The sequence below is a fragment of the Anolis sagrei genome, chromosome X, assembly GCF_037176765.1.
Source record: "Anolis sagrei isolate rAnoSag1 chromosome X, rAnoSag1.mat, whole genome shotgun sequence".
NCBI lineage: Eukaryota > Metazoa > Chordata > Lepidosauria > Squamata > Dactyloidae > Anolis > Anolis sagrei.
The window spans coordinates 106,791,282-106,816,798 of NC_090034.1; the positions used below are offsets into that span (position 1 = coordinate 106,791,282).

Sequence of the window (25,517 nt, forward strand, 5' to 3'; positions counted from 1 at the left end):
AGCGAGGTGAGCTCCCGATGTTAGCCCCAGCTTTATTTATTTTATTTATTTATCGTGTCAGGAGCGAACCAAACAGTTGTATTGCATTAAAAAAAAAACACAAAGTTTGCAAGCTTGGTAGTTGATTAAATGTCCTTTGACCAGTAGCTGGCCACTTGGAGTGCCTCTGGTGTTGCCGCAAGAAGGTCCTCCATTGTGCATGTAGCCCCAGCTTTGGCCAACCTAGCAGTTCAAAAACATGCGATTGTGAGTAGATCAATAGATACTGCTTCTGCGGCGCTCCATGCAGTCATACTGGCCACGTGACCTCGGAGGTGTCTATGGAAAACGCCGGCTCTTCGGCTTAGAAATGGAGATGAGTTTATTAGAATGTTATTTTATGACTGCGTTTTGTTTTTTTAATGTAATTTTGCTGATGTTGTTGTTATTTGTTGTTTATGATAGACGGGTGGCCAAACAAATTTGTGAACATCCTGTGGCTCCTCCATGATGACATGATGGCAACACTCTTTGACAGCAATGGCTCCCAAAATGACCCATTTAAGGTGGAATCGGGTGTCAAACAGGAATTATTGCCCCAACTTTGTTCTCCATCTTCATCGCTATGATACTTCACCTTGTTGATGGGAAACTTCCCACCGGAGTGGAAATCATCTCTCGGACAGATGGCAAGCTGTTTAACCTCAGCAGACTGAAAGCCAAAACCAAGGTTACAACAACATCTGTTATAGAACTTCAGTATGCTGATGACAACGTTGTCTGTGCACATTCAGAAGAAGATCTACAAGCCCCTCTCAAGACCTTTGCAGAAGCAGATGAGAAGCTCGGCCTGTCATTGAACATCTAGAAAACCAAAGTGCTGATCCAGCAGTCACCAGCCAGTCCTTTTCCAATGCCAAAAATACAACTTAATGGTGTCACATTAGAAAATGTGGACCATTTCCACATTTTGGCAGCCACCCCTCCACAAACGTCAACATTGACACCGAAATACAACACCGTCTGAGCTCTGTGAGTGCAATATTTCTTGGGCATCTGGACAACATGGCCGGTCCAGCGGAGTTGATGGCAGAGGAGCATTGCTTCAATTTTTTTTATTTATTTAGAACTTTTATATACCGGTCTTCTCACCTCCGGAGAGGGCCGGTTTACAACAAGATTCATGAACAGTAGTTTAAAACCATCACACCACATAACATTCTAATACATAAAAATACATTAAAAGCAGTCATGTACTTACATAAGGCCAAGTTGTCAAAGAGAATACAAAAGTCATTACTCATTACCATCTGTCCGTGTGGTCAAAAGTTATTGACTAACTCATCAAATGCTAAATTCCAGAGCCAGGTCTTCACCAATTTTCTAAAAGTCAGGAGAGAAGGTGCAGTTCTAATCTCCAGTGGGAGAGAGTTCCAGAGCCGAGGGGCCACCACCGAGAAGGCCCTGTCCCTCGTCCCCACCAGATGTACTTGCAAGGGTGATGGGACCAAGAGCAGGGCCCCTCCAGAAGATCTTAACAACCTTGATGGTTCATAGGGGAGAATACATTCGGACAGGTAAACTGGGCCGGAGTTGTCAACACCACCACTTTGAATTGTGCTCGGAAGCTGATTGGCAGCCAGTGGAGCTGGCACAACAGAGGAGTAGTATGCTCCCTGTACCCCGCTCCTGTTAGTAATCTGGCTGCCACTCGTTGGACTAGTTGAAGCTTCCAGGCAGTCTTCAGAGGCAACCCCATGTAGAAAACATTGCAGTAGTCTATACTGCAGTAGTCAATGCTGATGGTCTTTGCTTCTTCCAGCATGCTAACATTTGCCCACCCAATTTCTTCCCAAGAGATTTGCAGGATTTTCCAGAGGCAGTGTTGATGGAATTGTTCCAGGAGTTGCATGTGATGTCTGTAGACAGTCCACGTTGTGCAGGTATAGAGCAGGGTTGGGAGGACTATAGCTTTATAGACAAGCCCCTTGATCTCCCTACGGATGTCCCAGTCCTCAAACAGTCTCTGCTTCATTCAGAAGAAGGCTGCACTCGCAGAGCTCAGGCGGTGTTGTATTTCAGTGTCGATGTTGACTCTGGTGGAGAGGTGGCTGCCAAGGGAGCAGAAATTGTCGACATTTTCTGTTACACCATTAAGTTGTATTTTTGGCATTGGAGATTTCACTATGTATCAAAATTTGTTCCCGGTTTGAAAGTGTTATTTCCCGTTTTAACTGTGCAGTCCTTTCTTTGAAAGTAGTTGTTACTGTCCAGAAACTTTGTTTCTGTGGCTGCCACAATGCTGCTGGAACATGGCCATACAGCCTGAAAAACCCGCAGCAACCCTTTGCTAAATTGGTTGTGATTCTGTGAGGTATTAATTAAAAACGATTGCAAATCTTGCTGCAGGATGATGTCCCTCCTGCAAGAACAACGTTTGTGCAGTTTAGTAAAGTTTTCCCATCTTTTCATGATAGAACCAATGAGGTAATGACATTGATAACCCAGGAACAACAATCATGTTACATAATGTTATATGAAAGGAATATATTATATTATATTTTTATGGAACTCTTATAACAGGTTGGTTTAACCTCTGGCTTGCTAGTAAAACCAATGTTGCAAATGAATGCACATCTCAAAAGTGTGTCACCAATACTGAAAAATTTGGAAAGTTCTGAAATTGATCATTGTTTGTTTCTCCTTTAGCTCCTCTTAATGTATAGTCCTCCAAAAAGGACATTTCTTGGCTCAGTCCTAGTTCTATGTAAACTTGGAATGATGCAAACAGTTTTGCAAAATGTTTGCAACGATGCAAAGCTGCAATATTTTGCAAAATGTTTGGGATGATGCAAAAGTTTAATGTGGCAAATTGTTTGTGCTTCAGCTCATCCTAATATATAGTCCCCAAAAGGGAGCTTTCTTGGGTCAGTCTTGGCTGCATATAAACTTGCAACAATGCAAGCATTTTAATGTTTTGCAAACATGCAAAGGTTTTAATGTTTTGCAAAATGTTTGCAACAATGCAAAGGTGTTTGCATCATCCTAATGCATAGTCCCCAAAAGGGACCTTTCTTGACTCAGTCTTGGCTCCATCTAAACATGCAACGATGTAAGCATTTTAATATTTTGCAAAGATGCAAATGTTTAATGTTTTGCAATGATGCAAAGGTTTTAATGTTTTGCAAAATGTTTGCAGCAATGCACCTGATGAACCAACCTGGACACAACATATTATTTGAGAACACAGAAGTGCTGGACCACTCTCACAACCACCATGTCAGACTACACATTGAAATCCATAAGCATGTGGACAATGTCAACAGAAAGGAGAAACCATGGAAATGAACAAAATCTGGCTACCAGTATTAAAAAAATCTAAAATGCAAATCAAGGTGATCAGCTGAAACATTACCCTGGTCATTCCACAGATATATAAACCCATTTTTCCTAGTTCCAACAGACCTCACTACCTCTGAAGATGCTTGCCATAGATGCAGGCAAAACGTCAGGAGAAAAATTGCCTCCAGAACATGGCCATATAGCCCGGAAAAACCTACAACAACCCAATGCAAAGGTATTTGCATCATCCTAATGCATAGTCCCCAAAAAGGACCTTTCTTGACTCAGTCTTGGCTCCATATAAACATGCAACGATGCAAGCATTTTAATATTTTGCAAAGATGCAAATGTGTATTGTTTTGCAATGATGCAAAGGTTTTAATGTTTTGCAAGGTGTTTGGAACAATGCAAGGGTTTAATGTTTTGCAAAATGTTTGTGACAATGCACAAGTTTAATGTGGTCAATTGTTTCTCCTTTGGCGCATCCTAATGTATAGTCCCCAAAAAGGACCTTTCTTGGCTGAGTCTCAGCTCCATATAAACATGCAACAATGCAAGCATTTTAATATTTTGCAATGATGCAAAGGTTTAAACCTTTCCCAAAATGTTTGAAACAATGCAAATATTGAATGTTTTGCAAAATGTTCGCAACTATGCAAACGTTGAATGTGGTCAATGGGTCCCAGTGACATAGGCCCCTTCTATACAGCTGTATAGAATCCAGATTATCTGCTTTGAACTGGATCATATGGCAGTGTAGACTCAGATAATCCAGTTCAAAGCTGATAATGTGGATTTATTTATTTTAACTGTTTTGTATTGTTTGTTTGTTATTGCTTTTATTATTGATGTATTGTGGGCTCGGCCTCATGTAAGCTGCACTGAGTCCCTTGGGGAGATGTTAGTGGGGTAGAAATAAAGTTTATTATTATTATTATTATTATTATTATTATTATTATGTGCCTCAATATTTTGAATTGTATAGCAGTGTAGGAGGATGCTGAGAGATTATGGGCTCATCCTCACGTGAGCCGCACTGAGTCCCCTGGGGAGATGGTAGCAGGGTATAAATAAAGTTTTATTATTATTATTATTATTATTATTATTATTGTGTGCCTCAATATTTTCAATTGTATAACAGTTTCGGAGGATGCTGAGAGATGGCTGTGTGTTGGGTTTGCAAATAAATTTACCCTCCTTTTATTTCTCCTTTGGCTCATCTGAATTGACAGTCCTCAAAAGGGACTTTTCTCCACTCAGTTGTGGTTCCCTATAAGTGTGCAATGATCCAGTTTTGCAAAAGCCATAACCAGCAGGTCTCCGCAACTGGGATTGCTGTGTGTTGGGTTTGCAAAACTGGAATGCCAAGCCCCCTCCTCCTCCTCCTCCTCCTTGTTTGAATGGGAAGGGCTTCCTCTCTTTGAGGCCATTTCCCCCTCTTGCTTCATTGCACCTCCCATCTGCCCTGTGCATCCCAAGCAGAGCAGAGCAGAGCCACATCCTGCAAGCAGAGCATGAGCTGAGAGCATCACAGTGCTGTCCTTTCCCCCAAAAAGGAAGGTATCCAAAGGTAGGAACCTCACCAATCCCTTCTTCCTTCCTTCTTTCCTTTCTTTGCCTTTTCTCAGCAGAAGGAAAGTGGCTTGGAGGTGCACCAAAGGCAGGGAGGGAAGGGGAGAAAAACAACAACTGAAATTATATTTTAGCATCAATTTTCAGCAGTATCTTTGCTTTGGAAACTTTTTTTGCAAAAACTTGAGCAAAACACTCAAATGTTTCCAACCAGGCAAGCTTTTGGATTCAGCAAAAATCTCTTCTTCAAGGCGAGGCAAGGAATTTGGGTCAACTTTGATAGCAACAATGGAAAGTGCCAATCAATGGTGTCATTTAGTCCTATGTTAGTGTTTCTCAACCTTCCTAATGCCGTGACCCCTCATGTTGTGGTGACCCCCAATCATAACATTATTTTTGTTGCTACTTCATTACTGTAATTTCGCTATTCTTACAAGTCGTAATGTAGATATCTGATATGCAGGATGTATTTTCATCCACTGGACCAAATTTGGCATTTGAGAGTTGTAGTTGATTTTTGTCATTTGGGAGTTGTAGTTGCTGGGATTTATGGTCTACCTACAATCAAAGAGTATTCTGAACTCCACCAATGATGTAATTGAAACCATTTTAGCACACAGGACTCCCATGACCAACACAAAATACTAGAAGAGTTTGGTGGGCACTGACCTTGAGTTTTAGAGTTGTAGTTCACCTACATCCAGAGAGCAGTGTGGACTCAGACAATGATGGATCTGGAGCAAACTTGGCACAAATACTCAGTATGCCCAAATGTAAACACTGGTGGAGTTTGGGGAAAATAGACCTTGACATTTGGGAGTTGTAGTTACTGGGATTTATAGTTCACCTACAATCAAAGAGCATTCTGAACCCCACCAACGATAGAATTGGGCCAAATTTCCCACACAGAACCCCCATGAACAACAGAACATACAGTGCTTTCTGATGGTCTTTGGCAACCCCTCTGACACCCCCTGGTGACCCCTCAAGGGGTCCCGACCCCCAGGTTGAGAAATGCTGTTCTATGTACTCTTGTATTCTCTTTGCCATATACACTATAGTGCACCTACAACATACAATTAATGTGGCTTGATCCCACTTTTCAACTGCTATTGTATCCTGGGAGTTGTAGTTTTGAGGGAGCCTGGCCCACTTTGGCGGAGAAGGCAACCGACCTTGGGAAACTACAACTCCCGGGGCTCCACACCATTGAGCCATGGCAGTTCGAAGTCACGCCAAACTTGCATTTCTTCGACTTCTTGAAATTATAGTTTTAAGATCAACTTTGGACAAAATGTACCAAGAATTTAGTTTTTGAGTGATCTACCCAAATACTTCCAATCTTCCAAGGTGTGTATTGGGCTGGATCTGCACTGTCCAATAATATAGTTTGGAACCACATTATGTGATCAGTATGTGTGTGTGTGTGTGTGTGTGTGTGTGTGTGTGTGTATACTAGCCATCCCCTGCCATGCGTTGCTGTGGCCCACATGAGGGTTCTGTGTGGGAGGTTCAGAATGCTCTGTGATTGTAGGTGAACTACAAATCCCAGCAACGACAACTCCCAAATGTCAAGATTCTATTTTCCCCAAACTCCACCAGTGTTCACATTTGGGCATATTGAGTATTCATGTAGAGTTTGGTCCAGAACCATCATTGTTTGCATCCACAGTGATCTCTGGATGTGGGTGAACTACAACTCCAAAACCAAAGGACACTGCCCACCAAGCCCTTCCAGTATTTTCTGTTGATCATGGGAGAACTGTGTGCCAAGTTTGGTTCAATTCCATCATTGGTGGGGTTCAGAATGCTCTTTGATTGTAGGTGAACTAGAAATCCCAGCAACTACAACTCCCAAATGATAAAATAATTTCTTTGAGTGAAAAATTGGGTTGTTAGGTGTCTTGTGTCCAAATTTGGTGTCAGTTCGTCCAGTGGGTTTTGAGTTCTGTGAATACCACAAACAAACATTACATACATACATACATACATACATATATGCGCCCATATAATGTTGTTTTAATTGCATTGCATGGGTCTTGCACTTATAATGCTGATAGATAGATAGATAGATAGATAGATAGATAGATAGACAAGAAGAAAGGCTTCTATTGGAAAATTATTCACTTTATACATTCTATAATGGGATTTATAATGTGATATATGTATGTGAGTGGCTTCAATTGGAAAATTAGTCCATTTACATATTCCATAATTATGCTGATTCTGCTGGAATATGCATATTCCAACAATACAAATATATTCTCTCGATGTATATGTATGTATGTACATATATAGATATATTGTCGAAGGCTTTCATGGCTGGAATCACTAGGTTCTTGTGGGTTTTTTCGGGCTATACGGCCATGTTCTAGAGGCATTCTCTCCTGACGTTTTGCCTGCATCTATGGCAAGCATCCTCAGAGGTAGTGAGGTCTGTTGAAACTAGTATGGGACAAAGGACTCTTGTCTGCTGGAGCTAGGTGTGAATGTTTCAACTGATCGCCTTGATTAGCATTTGGTGGCCTGGCAGTGCCTGGGGCAATCTTTTGTTGAGAGGTGATTAGATGTACACAGATATATAAATAATAATAATAACAATAATAATAATAATAATAATAATAATAATAATAATAATGTATTGTTGAAGGTTTTCGTGGCCGGAATCACTGGGTTGTTGTAGGTTTTTTCGGGCTATATGGCCATGTTCTAGAGGCATTCTCTCCTGACGTTTCGCCTGCATCTATGGCAAGCATCCTCAGAGGTAGTGAGGTCTGTTGGAACTAGGAAAAAGGGCTTATATATCTGTGGAATGACCAGGGTGGGACAAAGGACTCTTGTCTGCTGGAGCTAGGTGGGAATGTTTCAACTGACCACCTTGATTAGCATTTGATTGCCTGGCAGTGCCTGGAGCAATCTTTTGTTGAGAAATGCCTCTAGAACATGGCCATATATAGATATAGAGAGATTCTATATAGGCCAGCTTAACAAGACTTAACATTTCAGATATGTGTGTGTGTGTGTGTATTGTCTGCAGTTGAATCCCATTTTGATGTTCACCTTTTGGGATGTTTTGGGCTGCATTGCTTTCTGAATTGTAAGTGCTGTGGTTTGAGTCCCACTGATGGGCAAAGACGTTGTCGTTGTCATCGACATCTGTTTACTTAGTGTAGTGTTTCTCAACCCGGGGATCGGGACCCCTAAGGGGATTGCAAGAGGGTGTCAGAGGAGTCACCAAAGACCATCGGAAAACATAGTATTTTCGGTTGGTCTCAGGGATTTTGTGTGGGAAGTTTGGCCCAATACTATTGTTGGTGGGGTTCAGAATACTCATTGATTGTTGAACTATAAATCCCAGTAATGGCAACTCCCAAATGTCAAGGTCAGTTTTCCCTAAACTCAACCAGTGTTCACATTTGGGCATATTGAGTATCCATGCAAAGTTTGGTCCAGATCCATCATTGTTTGAATCCACAGTGCTCTCTGGATGTAGGTGAACTACAACTCCCAAACTCAAGGTCAATGCCCACCAAACCCTTCCAGTATTTTCTATTGGTCATTGGAGTTCTGTGTGCCAAGTTTGGTTCAATTCCATTGTTGGTGGAGTTCAGAATGCTCTTTGATTTTTGGTGAACTATAAATCCCAGCAATGGCAACTCCCAAATGTCAAGGTCCATTTCCTCCAACTCCACCAGTGTTCACATTTGGGCATATTGAGTATCTATGTGAAGTTTGGTCCAGATCCATAATTGTTTGAGTCCACAGTGCTCTCTGGATATAGGTGAACTACAACTCCCAATCTCCAGATCAATGCCCACCAGACCCTTCCAGTATTTTCAGTTGGTCATTGGAGTTCTGTGTGCCAAGTTTGGTTCAATTCCATTGTTGGTGGAGTTCGGAATGCCCTTTGGTTGTAGGTGAACTATAAATCCCAGCAACTACAACTCCCAAATGTCAAAGTCTATTTTTCCCAAACTCCACCAATGTCCACATTTGGACATACTGAGTATCCATGCAAAGTTTGGTCCAGATCCATAATTGTTTGAGTCCACAGTGCTCTTTGGATGGAGGTGAACTACAACTCCCAAATTCAAGGTCGTTGTTGTTGTTCATTCGTTCAGTCGTCTCCGACTCTTCGTGACCTCATGGACCAGCCTACGCCAGAGCTCCCTGTCGGCCGTTACCACCCCCAGCTCCTTCAAGGTCAGTCCAGTCACTTCAAGGATGCCATCCATCCATCTTGCCCTTGGTCGGCCCCTCTTCCTTTTGCCTTCCACTTTCCCCAGCATCATTCCCTTCTCTAGGCTTTCCTGTCTCCTCATGATGTGGCCAAAGTACTTCAACTTTGTCTCTAGTATCTTTCCCTCCAGTGAGCAGTCGGGCTTTATTTCCTGGAGGATGGACTGGTTGGATCTTCTCGCAGTCCAAGGCACTCTCAGCACTTTCCTCCAGCACCACAGCTCAAAAGCATCGATCTTCCTTTGCTCAGCCTTCCCTAAGGTCCAGCTCTCACATCCGTAGGTTACTACAGGGAATACCATGGCTTTGACTAGGCAATGGATCTTTGTTGCCAGTCTGATGTCTCTACTCTTCACTATTTTATCGAGACTGGACATTGCTCTCCTCCCAAGAAGGAAGCGTCTTCTGATTTCCTGGCCACAGTCTGCATCTGCAGTAATCTTTGCACCTAGAAATACAAAGTCTGTCACGGCCTCCACGGTTTCTCCCTCTATTTTCCAGTTGTCAATCATTCTTGTTGCCATAATCTTGGTTTTTTTGACGTTTAGCTGCAACCCGGCTTTTGCGCTTTCTTCTTTCACCTTGATTAGAAGGCTCCTCAGCTCCTCCTCGCTTTCGGCCATCAGAGTGGTGTCATCTGCATATCTGAGGTTGTTAATGTTTCTTCCAGCAATTTTCACCCCAGCTTTGCATTCATCCAGCCCCGCACATCGCATGATGTGTTCTGCATACAAGTTAAAAAGGTTGGGTGAGAGTATGCAGCCTTGCCGTACGCCTTTCCCAATCTTGAACCAGTCTGTGGTTCCGTGGTCAGTTCTGACTGTTGCTACTTGGTCCTTGTACAGATTCCTCAGGAGAGAGACAAGGTGGCTTGGTATGCCCATCCCACCAAGAACTTGCCACAATTTATTATGATCCACACAGTCAAAGGCTTTAGAATAGTCAATGAAGCAGAAGTAGATGTTTTTCTGAAACTCCCTGCCTTTCTCCATTATCCAGCGGATATTGGCAATCTGGTCTCTCGTTCCTCTGCCTTTTCTAAACCCAGCTTGAACATCTGGCAACTCTCGCTCCATGTATTGCTGGAGTCTTCCTTGCAGGATCTTGAGCATTACCTTACTGGCATGAGAAATAAGGGCCACTGTACGGAAGTTTGAGCAGTCTTTCGCATTTCCCTTTTTTGGTATGGGGATATAAGTTGATTTTTTCCAGTCTGATGGCCATTCTTGTGTTTTCCATATTTGCTGGCAAATGGCATGCATCACCTTGACAGCATCATCTTTTAAGATTTTAAACAGTTCAGCTGGGATCCCGTCGTCTCCTGCTGCCTTGTTGTTAGCAATGCTTCTTAAGGCCCATTCAACTTCACTCCTCAGGATGTCTGGTTCTAATTCATTCACCACACCGTCATAACTATCCTCAATATTATTATCCTTCCTATACAGATCTTCTGTATAGTCTCGCCACCTTCTCTTGATCTCTTCAGCTTCTGTTAGGTCCCTGCCATCTTTGTTTTTTATCATACCAATTTTTGCCTGAAATTTACCTCCAATATTTCTAATTTTCTGGAAGAGGTCTCTTGTCCTTCCTATTCTGTTGTCTTCCTCCACTTCCATGCATTGCTTATTTAAAAATAGTTCCTTATCTCTTCTGGCTAACCTCTGGAATTGCGCATTTAACTGGGCATATCTCCCCTTATTATCACCGTTTCCTTTTGCTTTCCTCCTTTCTTGGGCTACTTCCAGTGTCTCAGCAGACAACCATTTTGCCTTCTTGGTTTTCTTTTTCTTTGGAACGTACTTTGTTGCCGCCTCCTGAACAATGTCGCGGACTTCTGTCCATAGTTCTTCTGGGACTCTGTTTACTAAATCTAGTCCTTCAAATCTGTTCTTCACTTCCACTGTATATTCGCTAGGAATGTTAGTGAGATCATATCTAACTGGTCTGTGTATTTTCCCTGATCTCTTTAGTTTTATTCTAAATTTGGCAATAAGAAGTTCGTGATCTGAGCTACAGTCAGCCCCAGGTCTTGTTTTCACCGACTGGATGGATGTCCGCCACCTTTGGCTGCAAAGGATGTAGTCAATCTGATTTCGGTGTTGACCATCTGGTGAGGTCCATGTATAAAGCCGTCTTTTAGGTTGTTGGAAGAGAGTATTCGTTATACACAGCGAGTTTTCCTGGCAAAATTCTATCAGCCTGCGTCCCGCTTCATTTTGTTCTCCCAGACCATGCTTGCCTGTGATCCCAGTTGTCATTTGACTTCCCACCTTGGCATTCCAGTCTCCTGTAATGAAAATAATGTCTCTTTTTGGTGTATTATCCAGTAGGTCCTGCAGATCCTCATAGAACTGATCTACTTCTGCTTCTTCAGCAGCTGTGGTTGGGGCGTATATTTGGATCACTGTAATGTTGAAAGGCTTTCCTTGCACTCGAATTGAGATCATTCTGTCATTTTTTGGGTTGTATCCAAGCACCGCTTTAGCGAATTTCTTATTAATTATGAAGGCTACTCCATTTCTTCGATGTTCCTCTTGTCCGCAGTAGTAGATCTGGTGGTCATCTGATGTGAAGTGGCCCATTCCAGTCCATTTCAGTTCGCTGACCCCCAGAATGTCTATCTTTAGTCTTGACATCTCACCAATAACAACATCCAATTTGCCCTGGCTCATAGATCTTACATTCCAGGTTCCTATGGTGTGTTGATCTTTAGAGCATCGGATTCGTCGTTCACCTCCAGTACCGTCGGCCGCTAGCCTTCCTTTCGGCTTTGAGCTAGCTGCGTCATCACATCTGGGGCTAGTTGAACTTATCCTCTGCTCCTCCCCAGTAGCATTTTGGCCATCTTCCGACCTGGGAGTCCCATCTTCCAATGGCATACCGACATATCTCTGGTTGTACTGGTCCATTTAGTTTTCTTGGCAAGGATACTGGAGTGGTTTGCCATTGCCTTCCCCAGGGATCACGCTTGGTCTGACCTCTCTGCCACGACCGTCCCGTCTTGGGTGGCCCTTCACGGTTTCGCTCATGACATCATTGAGGTGCTCAAGCTCCAGCGCCCCGACAAGGCGGTGATCCTTTGCTGGAGAGGTCAAGGTCAATGCCCACCAAACCCTTCCAGTATTTCAGTATTTTCTGTTGGTCATGGGAGTTCTGTGTGCCAAGTTTGGTTCAATTACATTGTTGGTGGAGTTCGGAACGCCCTTTGATTTTAGTTGAAATGTAAATCCCAGCAACTAGAACTCCCAAATGTCAAGGTCCATTTCCCCAAAACTCCAGCAATGTTCACATCTAAGCATATTGAGTATCTATGCAAAGCTTGGTCCAGAACCATCATTGTTTGAGTCCACAGTGCTCTCTGGCTGTAGGTGAACTACAACTCCCAAACTCAAAGTCAGTGCCCACCAAACCCTTCCAGTATTTTCAGTTGGTCATGGGAGTTCTGTGTGCCAAGTTGGTCCAATTCCAATGTTGGTGGAGTTCAGAATGCTCCTTGATTGTAGGTGAACTATAAATCCCAGCAATGGCAGCTTCCAAATGTCAAGGTCAGTTTTCCCTAATCTCCACCAGTCTTCACATTTGAGCATATTGAATATCCATGTGAAGTTTGGTCCAGATCCATTATTGTTTGAGTCCACAGCTGTAGGTGAACTCCAACTCCCAAACTCAAGGTCAGTACCCACCAAACCCTTCCAGTATTTTCAATTAGTCATGGGAGTTCTGTGTGAGAAGTTTGGTTCAATTCCATTGTTGGTGGAGTTCGGAATGCTCTTTGATAGTAGGTGAACTGTAAATCCCAGCAACAACAACTCCCAAATGACAAGGTCTTATTTTTCCCCAACCTCCACCAATGTCCACATTTGGACATATTGAGTATCCATGCGAAGTTTGGTCCAGATCCATCCTTGTTTGAGTCCACAGCGCTCTCTGGCTGTAGGTGAACTACAACTCCCAAACTCAAGGTCAATACCCACCAAACCCTTCCAGTATTTTCTTTTGGTAATGGGAGTTCTGTATCCCAAGTTTAGTTCAATTCCATTGTTGGTGGAGTTCTGGATGCCCTTTGATTGTAGGTGAACTATAAATCCCAGCAGCTAAAGTGGACCAGACTGCATTAATTCTGTAGTATAGATGCACCCAAGTCCCAATATTCCGTAGCATTGAGCCATTGCAGTTAAAGTGGCCTCGAAGTGCATTTATTATGTAGTATAGATGCACCCATGGCCTTTTGGAGTGACTCATGGCCCAAGTTGCAAGGAAATTGCACATTGGGATGGGGGAAGGAAGCCAATTGCGCGCATAAAAAGCATATGCACCACCACTAATGTACTGATGACAATCCCAAATTCTCAGCCATTCCAGCTTGCAAAACCAGTCACTTCCAAGCAGCTGGTGGTGTCAATAAATCAGGCATTTCTCCCCAGTCCTGTCTCTTGACGTTGCGGGATTTCCAGTGCTAATCCCAGATACAGGAAGGGTTCGGAGTCAGCAAAAAGCATTGTGCGTGCATTCAAAAACAGTGCAGAATCCGGCTGTATTTGCAACCAATCTGGGTCCTTTCATTCAGATTGTGTTTTCCGTTATTGCAGAAAAATACATCACACAATTTATCGTATTTATGGCTGGATGGCCATCTGTCGGGAGGGCTCAGATTGTGTCTTCCCTTATGGCAAAAGGGGGTTGGACTGGATGGCCTTTGGAGGTCCCTTACAGTGCCATGATTGCATGATAGACATATCACAGAATATAGTGTGTTTATCTATTCTATCTATGACTAGATGGATATCTGTCGGGAGAGCTCATGATTGTATCTTTGCTCATGGCAAAAGGGGGTTAGACTGAATGGTCTTTGGAGGTCCCTTCCAGTGCCATGTTTCCATGATAGATACATCACACTATTGTATCTATGGCTGGATGGCCATCTGTCGGGAGGGCTCAGATTGTGTCTTCCCTTATGGCAGAAGGGGGTTGGACTGGATGGCCTTTGGAGGTCCCTTCCAGTGCCACCTATTGTATCTATGGTGTCTATCTATATAATATCTATGGCTGTCAGGAGGTCTTTAATTATGTCTATGTCTATCATATATATGGCTGGATGGCCATCTGTTGGGAGGGCTTTGATGGTGTCTATATCTCTCTATCATATATATGGCTGGATGGCCATCTGTCAGGAGGGCTTTGATGGTGTCTATGTCTATCAGATCTATGGCTAGATGGCCATCTGTCAGGAGGGCTTTGATGGTGTTTATTTCTATATATATAATATCTATGATGTCAGGAGGTCTTTAATGATGTCTATGTCTATCTATCATATCTATGGCTGGATGGCCATCTGTTGAGAGAGCTTTGATGGTGTCTATGTCTATCTACCATATCTATGGCTGGATGGCCATCTGTCGGGAGAGCTTTGATGGTGTCTATGTCTATCTATCATATCTATGGCTAGATGGCCATCTGTCAGGAGGGCTTTGAGGGTGTCTATGTCTATCAAATCTATGGCTGGATGGCCATCTGTCAGGAGGGCTTTGATGGTGTCTATGTCTATCTATATAATATCTATGGCTGTCAGGAGGGTTTTAATGATGTCTATGTCTATCTATCATATCTATGGCTGGATGGCAATCTGTCAGGGGGGCTTTGATTATTTTTATGTCTATCTATCATTATGGCTGGATGGCCTTCTGTCAGGAGGGCTTTGGTGGTGTCTATGTCTATCTATATAATATCTATGTCTGTCAGGAGGTCTTTAATGATGTCTATGTTTATCTATCATATCTATGGCTCGATGGCCATCTGTTGGGAGGGCTTTGATGGTGTCTATGTCTATCTATATAATATCTATGGTTGTCAGGAGGTCTTTAATGATGTCTATCTATCATATCTATGGCTGGATGGCCATCTGTCAGGAGGGTTTGATGGTGCCTGTGTTTATCTATATAATATCTATGGCTGTCAGGAGGTCTTTAATGATGTCTATGTCTATCTATCATATCTATGGCTGGATGGCCATCTGTTGGAAGTGCTTTGATGGTGCCTTTCTAGGGCAGAAGGTGGTTGGACTGGATGGCTCTAGCAGTCTCTTCCAACTCTAGGATGCGATGTATTATGGATTGCGAAGGATCCCCTAGAGGTCATCCAGTCTGACCCATTGCAAACACAGGAGCCTACAGCTCAAAACCTCCCCGACTGATGGCCATCCAAAGTATGTTTATAAGCAAATAATTCCAAAGAGTTGCCTTTTCCATTTTTTGGACTCGGGAAATCCAATGTGCCATCCTTGTGCACATGTAGAGTGCATAACTCATGCAGTTTGGGAACGGCCCAATGCTATGCAGCCCTGGGAGTCGTAATTTGCACTCTTTGTCAGAGACAGCCTTGCAAAACTACGTCTCCCAGGAGTGCATAGCATTGTGTAATGGCCGTACAGTGTAGGGACGAAACCGCTGTCTTATCCAAACTTGAGCCCTTGCATCTTTCTTGCCTGTAAATTCCAGGAATGGGAGCGTGATGTGTTGCAATGCGCTTTCTTCCTGGCTTTTGGGGGATTTATCTCTTTGGGGGAAACTCCTGCCTTGGTCCCTTCCTGGAAAAGAGCCGAGTTAAAGATAAACCCGTCACATGGGGTCGAAAGGAGGCGGGCCGGAGTCCAGCAGGTAAAGCCACGGCCTATCTGTCGGCTGCTTTGTGAATGCTTTATGCGCTGTGTGTATGCGCAACCAGTGGTTCGATGCACAAAGTAAGAAACCCTCAGCCTGCTGCAGAAGAAAAGATGGAGATGGTGCAGGTAAAGGAAGAAGAAACTTTGCATTCAGTTCTTCTTTTGCCCAGGTGTATCTCCACTTCCAGGGATCAATGTATGGGATAATGGGAGTTGTAGTTTTACAGAGGATGGAAGGCCATCTGTCAGGAAGGATCAGATTGTGTCCACTCTTATGGATTGAATGGCCTTTGGAGGTCCCTTCCATGATAGATACATTACACAATCTATCGTATCTATGGCTGGATGGCCATCTGTTGGGAGGGCTCAGATTGTGTCTTCTCTTATGGCAAAAGGGGGTTGGACTGGATGGCCTTTGGAGGCCCCTTCCAACACCATGATTGCATGATAGATATATCACAGAATATATCTATCATATCTATGGCTGGATGGCCATCTGTCGGGAGGGCTCAGATTGTGTCTTCCCTTACGGCAAAAGGGGGTTGGGCTGGATGGCCTTTGGAGGCCCTTCCAACACTACGATTCCATGATATATATATTACAGAATTTAGTCTTAGCCATCTCTCTCTCTATTTTAATTATGATTGAATGGCCATCTGTCTGGAGGGTTCAGATTGTGTCTTCCCTTATTGTGAAAGGGGGTTGGACTGGATGCCCTTTGGATGTCTTTTGAAGAGCCATGTTTCTATGATAGATACATCACACAACCTATTGTATCTATGGCTGGGTGGCCATCTGTCGAGAAGGCTCATATTGTGTCTGTCCTCATGGCAAAAGAAGGTTGGACTAGATGGCCCTTGGAGGTCCCTTCCAATGCTATGATTGCATGATAGATATATCACAGAATATATCTATAATATCTATGGCTGGATGGCCATCTGTCAGGAGGGCTCAGATTGTGCTTTTCCTCATGGCAAAAAAGGGTTGGACTGGTTGACCTTTGGAGGTCTCTTCCAATGCTATGATTTCATGATAGATATCTTACAGAATTTAGTCTTAGCCATCTCTCTCTCTATCGTAATTATGGCTGAATGGCCATCTATCTGGAGGGCTCATATTGTGTCTTTCCTCGTGGCAAAAGAGGGTTGGACTGGATGGCCTTTGGAGGTCCCTTCTAGTGCCATGATTCCATGATAGATACATCGCACAATCTATCGTATCTATGGCTGGATGGCCATCTGTCGGGAGGGCTCAGTATTGTGACTACCCTTATGGTAAAAGGGGGTTGGGCTGGATGGCCTTTGGAGGCCCCTTCCAACACCATGATTGCATGATAGGCATATCACAGAATATATCTATCATATCTATGGCTGGATGACCATCTGTTGGGAGGGCTCATATTGTGTCTTTTCTCATGGCAAAAGGGGGTTGGACTGGATGGCCTCTGGAGGCCCCTTCCAATGCTATGATTGCATGATAGACATATCACAGACTATAGTGTGTCTGTGTATTGTATCTGTGACTAGATGGCCATCTTTCAGGAGGGATTGGATTGTGTCTTCCCTTATGGCAAAAGGGGGTTGCACTGGATGGCCTTTGGAGGCCCCTTCCAATGCTATGATAGCCATATCACAGAATATAGTCTGTCTGTCTGTCTGTCTGTCTATCTATCTATCTATCTATCTATCTATCTATCTATCGTATCCATGGGTAGATGGTTATCTGTCAGGAGGGATCAAATTGTTCCTTATGGCAGGGTTGGACTAAATGGCCTTTGGAAGTCCCTTCCAATGCCATAATCCTATAATAGATATATCACATAATACCTATCTATCAATCTATCTGTCTATCTGTCTGTCTATCATATCTGAGGCTGGGTGGCCATTGGGTTATCTATCGTATCCATGGCTAGATGGCTATCTGTCAGGAGGGATCAAATTGTTCCTTATGGGCAGGGTTGGACTGAATGGCCTTTGGAGTTTCCTTCTAACGCCATGGTTCCATGATAAATATATATCACATAATACCTACCTATATATCAATCAATCTATCGATCGATTGATCAATCAATCTGTCTGTCTATCATATCTGAGGCTGGATGGCCATTGGGTTATCTATCGTATCCATGACTAGATGGCTATCTGTGAGGAGGGATCAAATTGTTCCTTATGGCAGGGTTGGACTAAATGGCCTTTGGAAGTCTCTTCCAACGCCATGATTCCATGATAGATATATATCACATAATACCTACCTATATATCAATCAGTCTATCTATCGATCGATTGATTGATCTATCTATCTATCTGTCTATCATATCTGAGGCTATAATACCTACCTATATATCAATCAATTGATTGATTGATTGATTGATCAATTGATCGATCTGTCTATCATATTTGAGGCTGGATGGCCATTGGGTGCTTCGTTGAACTACAACTCCCAGGAAATGAGCTTTGGTCATTCAAGCAGTGTCCAAAGGGCATTAATCATTCCACAATGGCGAGGCACCCTTGGGAAAACTACAACTCCCAGGATGGCATCACAAATGAGCTTTGGTCATTCAAGCAGCGTCCAAAGGATTCAACAGTGGCAAGGCACCCTTGGGAAAACTACAGCTCCCAGGATGGCATCGCGAATGAGCTTTGGTCATTCAAGCAGCGTCCAAAGGATTCAACAGTGGCAAGGCACCCTTGGGAAAACTACAGCTCCCAGGATGGCATCGCGAATGAGCTTTGGCCATTCAAGCAGTGTCCAAAGGGCATTTATCATTCCACAGTGGCGAGGCACCCTTGGGAAAACTACAACTCCCAGCACCTTGCAGCACGGAGCCGTGGCTGTTGAAAGTGGTGTGTTGTTGCCTTTGTGTTTCCGAGGCTGAGAGAGCGTGACTTTCCCAAACTATCTTTGCGTACTTTTGCAAAGATCCCAACCCTGTTCTCTTGGGGAAAATTTGTGACCTTTGGGTATATATTTCAATCCTTGCAATCAAAATCCTTGCATTACCTTCGAATTAGCATTTGGGATCATATGACTTTGCAAAGGCAAGAGTAGTTTTCCAAAGAGGCGGACTTTGCATTTAAATCAACAACAACAACAGGTGGGAAATGGAAAGGTCACTTGGTTGCCATTAGGAGCCAATTAATAATTAATAACTCCGTGCTGTGCGGATATTCCAATGTGGTTTTATGTCAATGGGACATGAAAGGGAAAAACCTTTAGAAAACTTTCCAACTGAGAACTGGATTTTTGTCAATATGTATTGCTTGCCGGAAACCTTCTTGCAAACACATGATTGTAGTTAATACTACTACGTCTATGGATAATATTTTGCAACAAGACAATGTGTTTGCCTGAGTAATGTTGTTGCAAAGCAGTCGTGTTGCCTTTGCTTTCATCTAACTAGGATCCAGATGATAGAGATACCATTGCTCTTGAGTTTTTCCAACCATTAGTAAGTGTGTGTCAACTGTAAAATTAGATGCATGAAGCTGATTGGTTGAGCTTTGTCCGGGGAGTTGGCTGAGCCTAGGACTTTTGGATACTGTTACATTAAACTGATTGGTTGAGCTTTGTCCGGGGAGTTGGCTGAGCCTAGGACTTTTGGATACGGTTACATTAAACTGATTGGTTGAGCTTTGTCCGGGGAACTGGCTGAGCCTAGGACTTTTGGATACTGTTACATTAAACTGATTGGTTGAGCTTTGTCCGGGGAGTTGGCAGAGCCTTTTGGGTACTGTTACATTTAGTGTGCATGTGTCAACTGTAAAATAAGATGCATGAAGCTGATTGGTTGAGCTTCGTCCGGGGAGCTGGCTGAGCCTAGGACTTTTGAATACTGTTACATTAAACTGATTGGTTGAGTTTTGTCCGGGGAGCTGGCTGAGCCTAGGACTTTTGGATACTGTTACATTAAACTGATTGGTTGAGCTTCATCCGGGGAACTGGCTGAGCCTAGGACGTTTGGATACGGTTACATTAAACTGATTGGTTGAGCTTTGTCCGGGGAGCTGGCTGAGCCTAGGACTTTTGGATACTGTTACATTAAACTGATTGGTTGAGCTTTGTCCGGGGAGCTGGCTGAGCCTAGGACTTTTGGATACTGTTACATTAAACTGATTGGTTGAGTTTTGTCCGGGGAGCTGGCTGAGCCTAGGACTTTTGGATACTGTTACATTAAACTGATTGGTTGAGCTTCATCCGGGGAACTGGCTGAGCCTAGGACGTTTGGATACGGTTACATTAAACTGATTGGTTGAGCTTTGTCCGGGGAGCTGGCTGAGCCTAGGACTTTTGGATACTGTTACATTAAACTGATTGGTTGAGCTTTGTCCGGGGAGCTGGCTGAGCCTAGGACTTTTGGATACTGTTACATTAAACTGATTGGTTGAGCTTTGTCCGGGGAGCTGGCTGAGCCTAGGACTTTTGGATACGGTTACATTAAACTGATTGGTTGAGCTTTGTCCGAGGAGTTGGCTGAGCCTTTTGGGTACTGTTACATTTAGTGTGCATGTGTCAACTGTAAAATAAGATGCATGAAGCTGATTGGTTGAGCTTCGTCCAGGGAGCTGGCTGAGCCTAGGACTTTTGGATACTGTTACATTAAACTGATTGGTTGAGGTTTGTCTGGGGAGTTGGTTGAGCCTAGGACTTTTGGATACTGTTACATTAAACTGATTGGTTGAGCTTTGTCCGGGGAGTTGGCTGAGCCTAGGACTTTTGGATACTGTTACATTAAATTGATTGGTTGAGCTTTGTCCGGGGAGCTGGCTGAGCCTAGGACTTTTGGATACTGTTACATTAAATTGATTGGTTGAGCTTCATCCGGGGAACTGGCTGAGCCTAGGACTTTTGGATACTGTTACATTAAACTGATTGGTTGAGGTTTGTCTGGGGAGTTGGTTGAGCCTAGGACTTTTGGATACTGTTACATTAAACTGATTGGTTGAGCTTTGTCCGGGGAGTTGGCTGAGCCTTTTGGATACTGTTACATTTAGTGTGTATCCCGGGGGGGGGGGGGGCGGCTGAGCCTAGGACTTTTGGATACTGTTACATTAAACTGATTGGTTGAGCTTTGTCCAGGGAGTTGGCTGAGCCTTTTGGATACTGTTACATTTAGTGTGTATCCCGGGGGAGGGGGGGCGGCGGCGGCGGCTGAGCCTAGGACTTTTGGATACTGCTACATTAAACTGATTGGTTGAGCTTTGTCCGGGGAGCTGGCTGAGCCTTTTGGGTACTGTTACATTTAGTGAGTATGTGTCAACTGTAAAATAAGATGCATGAAGCTGATTGGTTGAGCTTTGTCCGAGGAGCTGGCTGAGCCTTTTGGATACTGTTACATTTTGTGTGTGTGCCAACTGTAAAATAAGATGCACAAAGCTGATTGGTTGAGCTTCGTCCAGGGAGCTGGCTGAGCCTAGGACTTTTGGATACTGTTACATTTAGTGTGTGTGTGTGTGTCAAGTGTAAAATAAAATGCATGAACCTGGTTGGTTGAGCTTCGTCTGGGGAGCTGGCTGAGCCTAGGACTTTTGGATATTGTTACATTTAGTGGTGTGTGTGTCATCTGTAAAATAAGATGCACAAAGCTGATTGGTTGAGCTTCGTCTGGGGAGCTGGCTGAGCCTAGGACTTTTGGATACTGTTACATTTAGTGTGTGTGTGTCAAGTGTAAAATAAAATGCCTGAACCTGGTTGGTTGAGCTTCGTCTGGGGAGCTGGCTGAGCCTAGGACTTTTGGATATTGTTACATTTAGTGGTGTGTGTGTCATCTGTAAAATAAGATGCACAAAGCTGATTGGTTGAGCTTCGTCTGGGAGCTGAACCTAGGACTTTTGGATACTGTTACATTTAGTGTGTGTGTGTGTGTCAACTGTAAAACAAGATGCACAAAGCTGATTGGTTAATCTTGGCCTGAGGAGCTGGCGGAGCCTAGGACTTTTGGATACTGTTACATTTAGTGTGTGTGTGTATGTCAAGTGTAAAATAAGATGCATGAACTTGGTTGGTTGAGCTTTGTCTGGGGAGCTGGCTGAGCCTAGGACTTTTGGACACTGTTATATTTAGGCAAGCCTCTGAATGCAATTTAGGCAGTTTACATTATGGCAATGAAAATTAGGCAATTTGAGGATGCTTGCCATAGATGCAGGCAAAATGTCAGGAGAAAATGCTTCTAGAACATGGCTATATTGGCCAAAAAACCTACAACAACCCAGAAAATACTGTGTTTTCTGAAGATCTTTGGCGACCCCTCTGACCCCCCCCCCCCCCCGCAACCCATCCAGGGTTCCTGACGCTGACTTAGATCATAATGCATGTCAAGTGAATGCATTACAATATGAACAGGCATCATATAACACATTAATAACATGTGTATTGTAATGCATTCACTCGGCATCGATGCATTGCGATACGAATGGTATCTCAGGAGAGATAAAGAGAGGTATCAATAAATGTAATGATAAGCACCACAACTCTTTTGTCTTGACCTCTCTTGACTTTTCTCCCCCTTAGGTTCGGAGGGCAACGAGGGGCCATGCCGGTCCTTAAAAACCCCTACACGCCAAAGATGGCCAATGGGGACGCTGCCGGCGGGACGCTCATTCTGGAGAAGGAGAGCCCAGGCAACAACCCCTTCGAGGAGGACCTTGAGGAGAACGAGAGGGACGCGCTCCCGTCTCCGAAAGGCGACCGCCGCAGTGGGACTTTCTTGCAGGGCCTTTTCGACGGCAGCCCCGAAGAGCGCTTCCGGCGCCGAGCCACGCTGGAGCGGCTGGTTGGCCTCTCTCCTTTCCGGATGGGCAAAGGGAAGAAGAAGTCCCCCGGGGAGAAGAGCCTGGATCGGCGCTCCTTCCTGGGCCGCATGATGACCCCGCTGACCGACGGAAACCCGGGACCGCGCAAGCCGCGCCGCTCCTCCGAGGACTTCAGCCTCCTCCAGCGCTTCAACGGCCGCCGCAAGGAGGGACTCTACGCTTCGGACTGCGGCTTGGCGGAGAAGGAGAATGGCGGGGACGCCATGAAGCGCTTCCTCAAGATCGGCCTCGGGGGCAAAGTGCGGAGGCCTTCGCTGGTGGAGAAACTCAACCAGACGGAGACCGCGGTCGAGGCCGAGACTGTGGCCGAAGAGGCCGAAGCCAAGGCTAAGGAGCCGCTCTCCGGTGAGTCCTAAGCATGAGCTTGGAGAAGTAGTGTGTCTTGAGCTTAGATCTATAGGTGCATCTGTATTGTTGACTTAGTCCAGTTTGACACCATGATAGATCTATTACAGAATTTAGTCTCAGCCATCTCTCTCTCTATCGTAATTATGGCTGAAAGATTGTGTCTTTCGTCATAGCAAAAGGCGGTTGGACTAGATGGTCTTTGGAGGTCCCTTCTAGTGCCATAATTCATAATGATAGATACATCACACAATTTATCGTATCTATGGCTGGATGACCATCTGTCAGGAGGGCTCAGATTGTGTCTTCCCTTAAGGCAAAAGAGGGTTGGACTGGTTGGCCTTTGGAGGTCCCTTCCAACGCTATGATTGCATGATAGATATATCACATAATATTGTGTGTGTCTCTACCTATATATTGTATCTGGAGCTGAATGGCCATCTATCAGGAAGGATCAGATTGTGTCTTCCCTTATGGCAAAAGAGGGTTGGACTGGTTGGCCTTTGGAGGTCCCTTCCAACGCTTTGATTGCATGATAGATATCTTACAGAATTTAGTCTTAGCCATCTCTCTCTCTATCGTAATTATGGCTGAATGGCCATCTGTTGGGAGGGCTCAGATTGTGCCTTCCCTTTAGGCAAAAGTGGGTTGGGCTGGATGGCCTTTGGAGGACCCTTCCATCACCATGGTTGCATGATAGATACATCACAGAATATATCTACCCTATCTATGGCTGGATGGCCATCTGTTGGAAAGGATCAGATTGTGTCTTCCATTATGGTAAAAGGAGGTTGGACTTCCAACGCTATGATTCCATGATAGACATATCACAGAATATAGTGTACCTATCTATTGTATCTATGACTAGACGGCCATCTGTCAGGAGGGATTGGATTGTGTCTTCCCTTCTGGCAGGAAGGGGTTGGACTAGATGGCCTTTGGAGGCCCCTTCCAATGCTATGATTACATGATATACATATCACAGGATATAGTGTCTCTGTCTTTCTGTCATATGTATGCCTGGAGGGTCATCTGTAAGGAGGGATCAGATTGTTCCTTATGGCAGGAAGGGGTTGGACTGGATGGCCTTTGGAGGACCCTTCCAACACCATGATTCCATGATAGATATAAACACATAATACCTATCTATCTATCATGTCTATGGCTGGATGGCCATTGTTTGCTTTGTTGAACTACAACTCCCTGGATGGCATCGCAAATGAGCCTTGGTCATTCAAGCAGCGTCCAAGCAAGAGCTTGGAGAAGTGTGTCTTGAGCTTAGATCTATAGGTGCATCTATATTCTTGTTTGAGTCAGAATACTCTTTGATTGGAGGTGAACTATAAATCCCAGCTCCCAAACGTTAAGGTCTATTTTCCCCAAACTCCACCAGTGTTCACATTTGGACATACTGAGTATTCATGTCACGTTTGTCCCAGATCCATCATTGTTTTGAGTCCACAGTGCTCTCTGGATGGAGGTGAACTACAACTCCAGACTCAAGGTCAATGCCCAGCAGACCCTTCCAATATTTCATGTTGGACATGGGAGTTCTGTGTGCCACGTTTGGTTCAATTCCATTGTTGGTGGGGTTCGGAATGCTGTTTGATTGTAGGTGAACTATAAATCCCAGCAACTACAACTCCCAATGCCAAGGTTTATTTCCCCCAAACTCCATCTGTGATAATATTCGGGAATATGGAATATTCATGTCAAGTTTGGTCCAGATCCATCATTGGTCGAGTCCTCAGTGCTCTCTGGATGTAGGTGAACTACAACTCCAAAACTCAAGGTCAATGCCTACCAAACCCTTCCAGTATTTTCTGTTGGTCGTGGGAGTTCTGTGTGCCAAGTTTGATTCAATTCCATCATTGGTGAAGTTCAGAATGCTCTTGGATTGTAGGTGAACTATAAATCCTAGCAACCGCAACTCCTAAATGTCAAGGTCCATTTCCCCCAAACTCCAGCAGTGTTCACATATTGGCATATGGAGTATTCGTGCCAAGTTTGGTCCAGATCCATCATTGTTTGAGTGCACAGTGCTCTCTGGATGTAGGTGATCTACAACTCCCAAACTCAAGGTCCATGCCCACCAAACCCTTCCAGTATTTTCTGTTGTTGATGGGAGTTTCGTGTGCCAAGTTTGGTTCAGTTCCATCGTTGGTGGAGTTCAGAATGCTCTTGGATTGTAGGTGAACTATAAATCCCAGCAACCAAAACTCCCAAATGTCAAGGTCCATTTTCCCCAAAAAGCACCAGTGTTCACATATTGGCATATTGGTTTACCTTTGCTTGCCTCATGTGTCCTCTCAGCCGTCTCTTCTTCTGGCCACACATGCCCAGCTCTTTAAGCCGCTTCTCATAGGGCTTGTTCTCCAGACCCTGGATCATTTGAGTCACCCTCCTGTGGACGCATTGCAGATTTGTCCGGAGAAGGGTTTCCCTTTCCCTCCCTCTGAAGCTATTTCTTTATTTATCAAGTCATCAGCAACCAGTCAGTTATATTACATTTCTAACAGAACAAAGCAAACAAACAGACAAAATACAAAAAATTGTGAGTTTGGTAGTTG

General features: G+C 44.1%; 1 protein-coding gene across 1 annotated transcript in view; it reads left to right on the forward strand.

Annotated features, from left to right (window-relative positions):
- The first annotated feature begins 4,800 nt into the window (after positions 1 to 4,800).
- Positions 4,801 to 25,517, forward strand: part of LOC137094998 (tumor necrosis factor alpha-induced protein 2-like) — a 59,618-nt gene continuing 38,901 nt past the window's right edge. Inside the window, exons 1-2 of the mRNA XM_067461122.1 lie at positions 4,801 to 4,891; positions 22,301 to 22,947. Of these exons, the coding sequence (XP_067317223.1) occupies positions 22,323 to 22,947 (625 nt within the window). The 5' untranslated portion in view covers positions 4,801 to 4,891; positions 22,301 to 22,322. The remainder of the gene's footprint in view (positions 4,892 to 22,300; positions 22,948 to 25,517) is intronic.